General features: G+C 40.0%; 1 protein-coding gene across 1 annotated transcript; it reads right to left on the bottom strand.

Annotated features, from left to right (window-relative positions):
• Positions 1–4,628: 4,628 nt before the first annotated feature.
• On the bottom strand, positions 4,629–5,751 carry LOC147630134 (tetraspanin-4-like). The gene is made up of 2 exons (XM_086810926.1): positions 5,235–5,751; positions 4,629–5,136 (listed from the first exon to the last, which is right to left on the bottom strand). Exons 1-2 carry the CDS (start codon positions 5,733–5,735, stop codon positions 4,807–4,809), a joined length of 831 nt encoding a protein of 276 aa, XP_086667052.1. The 5' UTR covers positions 5,736–5,751; the 3' UTR covers positions 4,629–4,806.
• Positions 5,752–6,812: the final 1,061 nt, after the last annotated feature.

Here is a 6,812-nt window from a genome sequence, read left to right as displayed (position 1 = left end):
AGTTTGATGAGGTATGAATCTTCTCTTCAATTCACTAAGTTATATTGCTTATTTGGAATTCTCATGCGCTCACAAGTTATGTATTGGTAAATAGTACACATAATTGCTATGTATGTAGGTACATATCCTTAAAGGAGATAGATCCTACATCCATTGAGTGGCTCGTCTCAATGCTATCGAGGCAGTGTGTATGATCGAGGATAACTTTCCTAGAACAATTCTCACTAGCTAATTGTATCTTGTGGTGCATTTGGTTGATGAAGTGGTACACATAATTGCTATGTATGTAGGTACATATCCTTAAAGGAGATAGATCCTACATCCATTGAGATGGCTCATCTTAATGCTATTGAGGCAGTGTGTATGATCAAGGAAAACTTTCCTAGAATAATTCTCACTAGCCAATTGCATCTTTTGGTGCATTTGGTTGATGAAGCGGCGTTGTGTGGTGTTGTTCATGTTTGATGGATGTTTTTTCTTGAAAGATTCATGAAAACCTTAAAGGACTTTGTGAGACAAAGAGCAAGACAAGACTCAAGCATGAAAGAGGGATGGTTGATGCAAGAGTCTCCTGTGTATATCTCAAAACATCTATCTCGCATAGATCCTTCCATGCCATGATTATGGAGCAATGAGGAGGATGACCGACTAATCACTAATGTGCCTCAGAGAAAGGAAGGCAATGAAGACTGGATGAAGCATTACGCCACAAGGTGAATACATTCTGCGTTCTAAATAGTCCCATCATGGAGAAGTGGATTGGGAGATACAAGGATGCAACTAATAGATGAAAGGATGAGAGAAGAGCTTTCAGAAGAGCAAATAGACGCTTGCCATTCCCACATAGCTTGGAACCTCTACCAAATATGATCAATATAGAATGGCTTCGTATGGCAATATCGATGGCATCGCAAAATGGAGAGATGATCACAAGAGAAGAGCATGAGTATGCAAGAGGATGTGACCCTCAAGTAAGTACATTCTTCATCTCTATCTCACGTATATACCTTGTTTAGTGCACTATACTAAATGTCATGCTTTTGTTTAATGTTAGTACAAACTGTATAATGCAATATGGTCAAAGGAAAGGCACTTTTGCATGGAGCGTGTGGATTCTAAAAGAAACACATTTGATTGTGGTGTGATGGCAACTTTTGAGCAAGAAAGTCGAGCCAGTAGACATGATACCAATGTCATAGAGGACAATCTTGAGTATTGTGGAACTATTCAGGATATTCTTGAGGTTGGATTTAGAGCATTTAGTCTATTCATCTTTGATGTCAAATGGTTCAAGGTGATATATAGAGGTGCTCAAGAAACCATGAAGAAACATCCAAATGGGTTCTTTTAAATTTATTCCACCAAGTTTTAGAATGATGAGAAAGATACCTTCGTACTACCTCAACAGTTTCAACAGGTTAGTAACCCAACCAACCCAAATTAAATCTTGATGTAGTATAATAATAGTGTAACCCCTTTGCTTTGTGATATTAGGTTGTGTTTCACACCGATCGAATTGATCTAAAGTTGTGGTATGTTATATAAGTTTTCCCTCGTTCAAAACATATCTTTCAAGATCAAGATGTGGAGACTGAATCTTTGGATGAGGTGCAAGTACTACCTCAAATTGATGGTGAAGAAAACATTTTGGATGGGGCCGATGAAGAGCATGAGAAACATCAATCGAAAGAAGATGATGAGTCACCTATCAATCATGACAATGCTTCATTGGATCATGATAGTGATATTGATATTGATATAGAATCCCATCTTTTCATTGATGAAAAGATAGACATTGATGAAGCAACACATATGGATTTATTACAAGATGGGACAGATTCATGATCTTGACATTGTTTCACTTCTCAAAAGTTTTCAACTATCTTTTTTTTTTGCTCGAAACATAGCTCCAAGGGTTTTAACGGATGTTTTTTTAAAACAATATATTATTTTTTGTATGTATGTAGCATGTATTTTCGAAATTCAGCATCCAACAACTCTCTGGAATTTCATGCACATCAAAAAGAGTAGCGTAATTTCATTGCTACTTTTGCTGTTCAGTAGCGAAATCACAGTATAGTAATGAAATTTCGTTGCTAGAGACGCTGCTCTCAGCAGCGTACTTTCGCTGCTGTGCTGGGGCGGAGCAGCGAAATTTCTCTCTGCTCAGCAGCAGAGTGAACGGAATCCCCAACATCCCGACAAAAAAAGCACTGCTGAAACGCTGCTAGAAAATGCTACTATGCCCTCGACGTGTTGTAATGTAAGATCACACGCCTGAAAGAAACTATCTCCTTAAAAACTTTAGTAGAAAACGTTAGTAATGGGTAGATCTCTTGTAGTTTTCCAAAATGCTTATGTATATCTAATAACATATACCTAAACAAGTAAGGAATTAATATGATTTGTATAATTTTTGTGACTAATTCACATTTCGAATTCGAATTAACGCAACCTAGCCCTAATACACCTTAATGTATACTTAGTTGATGAAGCATTTCTGGTTGAGTGAAGTGTAGCAATAAATATGGACATTTTATCTAAAGAGATTCATGAAAACCCTTAAAGGTTTTATAGTGCAAACAACAATGCAAGAGGGCAGATACATGCTTTTTGGTTCTCAAAAGCAACGAGGGATTGTCACAAGTCCCTCCAAAATGCATGCATGCATACATAGATGTATACATATATAAATTCATTCATAAATACAAATATACATACATGCATGCATTCAAATATACAAATATACATACATGCATGCTCTCTCGCCTCTCTCTCTCTCTCTCTCTCTCTCTCTCTCTCGCACACACACACACACACACACACACACAGTTCTTTTTGACGTTGAGGAACTCTAGTTTTTTTTTTGGGTAATTGCTATTAAAGGCCTTAATAATAACCACATATGGTTTGGCTCTATCATAATCAATAGCATTGTCATATTGCTTTGGCTACATGCGATGGGCAACTCTATACATGATCTCTTTGTAGATTCCTTATCAAAGACGATGGCGGTGATAGCTGGCTTTCTCTGCTTGGCTCTGACTATAAAAGGGGCTTCATCTTGGTGAGTTAGACTCACTTAGCTTGTACTGTGAATCATGGGTGTTTTTTAGCATGTCTCTCGTTCTAGCTTCTACCGGGAGCTCATCCTCTCAAGTATTTGTCATTTAGCTATGGCTTGTTTCCACTCTTTACGCTATATAATAGCAGGTTTTCTATGAGATATTGAATTTATGAATCCTAACGAATGGATTTCTATGGGTTAACACTTTAATTTGGCATGCACAACTTGCTCTTATGAACTGTCGCTTCTCTAATGGATTCTGGGATATTATATTCCCTGAATCCTTCTAGCAGTTTACATGCATGTAAGCTATGAGAGTTTAGGGCATAGGTACTTTGCTACTTGAATGACCTATATAAGACTATGGTTGTCTTCTTGTATATTTGAACACGATGAAGTTTTCCCTAGCATTACATATGCATGTGTGGATAGGGTTCTTAACATTGGTGATTTCCAAAAACGATTGCTCTGTAATTTAGGGCATACACATCTTGCTATTACCTGCCGCGATTCTTCCTCACACATATTGTGTTAAGAGGGCATCACTTTTGCATTTCAAGATTTATGGATGTTACTGCATTGAAGTCAATATTAGATAAAATGGGAAAAATCCCTCAAAATGGGAATGTATTTAAAAAATTTGTTTTGGCCATAACTTGAACATGCAAACTCCAAATTTGTCGGACAAAGTAGATCTAGATTCTACTTTTCAAGCTCTTTCCAATGATATGTCACATGAATATGTTTTGACAAACTTTTGGATGAGTTTACCATACCCCCACTTTTTTCATGGGAATGGGATTTTTCCCACTTTATCTAATATTGTCTTATTGTGCAAATGTTAGACATCTAGCACACCAAACTTCACCCAAAAGCCACCAATTTATTATGGATTTTAAAAAATCCATTTTAAAAATCTTAATGCTTAAAAGGATGATAGCTTGATAGTGAAGACTTTATTGTAGATATTTCACATGTTTGCTTGGCTTGCTTAGCATTGAAAGGGACCTAGACACCTACTTTGCTCTCATGGATGAGCTCATTAAAAACAACACAGGGGATAGTTAATCAGTACACCTTTAACTTTTGGCCTCTCATATGCATTAGTATGGGACACTAAACTTTCTAATCCCCCCCACTCCCCACTCCCCCCTCCCCCCTCCCTTGCACCCCACCCCCCCCACATACACACATCCCCTTTCTAACCCCCCCCTACACACACACACATCCACTTTCTAATCCCCCACCCCACACACACATATACACACCCCTTCTTTTGATTATTAATAAGGTTGATAACTTGAAGTTGATTTACTAGTTTTCTAATGATAATAAACATATACCTCTTAATATAAATATGTATGAGTTTATGGGTAGTCCCCTTCTTCTTCATGCCTTCTTTTCTCCGTCCCTTTAAACTTTTTCGAAATAAGGCTTGCCTTAGCTTTGATCTTTGAGAAAACAAAGAACCTGTGATGAAGATTTTCTTGGTTAGGTTTTAATCAAGCATGGGTGTAGATAATGTGGAACGAAGGGGGAAGAGACTCTTGAGAAATGCTTAATTGAAGCCTTTTATCAAAGCGTGTAAAGAGAGAGAGAGTGTGTGACAAAAGCGTTTCTCTGTTCGAGTCTTAGGATGAGCGTGCTCATTTCTGACCCCGAGTCTTAGAATGAGCGTGCTCATTTCTGACCCCGGGTTGAAAAACAAAAAAGTGTGTGTTGTGTGTATACTTTGGGGGTCAAATGTTGGGAAGCTCGGGATGCTTTTTGGGCTCATCGGGCATGGATTTGTATTTGACACTGCCCAAGACCACGCATGTTAAGATGAGGAGAATGAAGAGCAGAACCAGCACGACCAGGCTGACGGTGGCCACGTTGCGCCAGTGCTGGCGCACCGCCCGCATCTCGCCGGCGCGGCAGGCGTCGCAGGCGAAGCAGAGCTTCGTGGGGTCATTGCTCCACAAGCTACAGTCGGAGCTGGCACGTCGACGCCGCTCCTCGCGCCGGATCCAAGTCGTTGCACTCTCAAACGCAAATCCGCAAACAGAAGGAGGCTTGCAGCACCCCACCTGCATATATAGGCAGATGATTAATGAAAGCTCTACGTTAAATAACAGCGGCAATTATCAACGCCGCGCCGCGCCCATCATTCACCGTGTAGGCTTACCTCGGTTGGAGACAGATCGGCGGCGTAAAGCTCTTGCAGCGTTTTGTACTTCACAGCAAGGCTCGCACACAGGTGCCCCCTCGCAAGGCACGCCTGTATCGAATCCCAGTTGGGCTCATTCACCCTCTTCTGCAACCACTCAGAGAAATCTGCCGTCATGTACTCGCGAAAGCTTGCCCCTGCGACCGGGCGCCCGTCGGAGCGCTGGGCGGTGACTATGACCGCGAAGAGCGTGAATCCCAGGAACAAGAGGATGATGAGGAGAAGGAGCAGCAGGTAGACGAGCAGCAGCCTCTTCTTGCGGCGGGAGGACGCTACGAAGCCCAGCACAGACACCCAGAAGATGAGGAGACCAACGACGATGAAGGGCCAGTGAAGGAAGCTCAAGCAGTCCGCCCGGACGCGGGTGGCCAGCCACGCAGAAACGCCTATGACCGCCAACGACAGAACGGCCATCGAGAGGTTCAGAGCCTCCAGAACATTGTTGGTATTGACTCGCATGGTGGTGATGATCGACTCCCACACTCGACCTCTACAACAAAGGAACCTAAGCCCTTGCAAGCCCATGGTGTCTCTTTTACTCAAGGATCCTAGTTTCTCTCAATTTGCAAGCATCCCCTCCTAGATCATTTTTAATCACATCATGACCAGAAAAAGGACATTCTCATCCTTAGTTTAAAGGCTACATGTGCCTCGGAATCGTTTTTATTCTCATTCTGTAGTACAATTGTTCTAGATTTCCAAAAAGATGACTTCTTTAACACTAAAAGAACTGCAACAAGATGGTTTCATCATCACAAGATAACTAAAGATTAACGTTCTCATTATCCTATAAAAATTTCACTACAAGGGACTGAGCCAATAACGAGGCATATATCGACGATCTATAATCCACAAAAAATTGTGCAAAATTTCTTTTATATTCTCAAATCAAATGTATTTACTAATATTTTTTATAAAATATAGTAAGTGACTATATCCTCAAATACTGACATATATACTGACGCACATATCGATGCTTATATTGAGGATCATAAGATCACATGCTTGAAAGAAACTATCTCCTTAAAAACTTTAGTAATGGTAGATCTCTTGTAGTTTTCCAAAATGCTTATGTATATCCAATAACATACACCTAAAAAAGTAAGGAATTAATATGATTTGTATAATTTTTGTGACTAATTCAAATTTTGAATTCGAATTAACGCAAGCTAGCCCTAATGCACCTTAATGTATATTTAGTTGATGAAGTATTTCTGGTTGAGCAGTGTCACACAATCAAGATGGACATTTTGTCCAAAGAGATTCATGAAAACCCTTAAAGGTTTTATAGTGCAAAGAGAAATGCAAGAGGGGAGATACATGCCTTTTGGTTCTTAAAAAAGCAGCGAGGGATTTTCACAAGTCTCTCCAAAATGCATGCATGCATACATAGATGTATACATATATACATGCATTCATAAATACAAATATACATACATGCATGCATTCAAATATACAAATATGCATACGCCTCTCTCTCTCTCTCTCTCTCTCTCTCTCTCTCTCTCTCTCTCTCTCTCGCTCTCTCTCTCTCTC

The sequence above is a fragment of the Cibotium barometz genome, chromosome 17, assembly GCF_041138505.1.
Source record: "Cibotium barometz isolate CiBa-2024 chromosome 17, ASM4113850v1, whole genome shotgun sequence".
NCBI lineage: Eukaryota > Viridiplantae > Streptophyta > Polypodiopsida > Cyatheales > Cibotiaceae > Cibotium > Cibotium barometz.
Note: the sequence above shows the minus strand (reverse complement) of the source record. Positions and strands in the feature narration are given on the sequence as shown.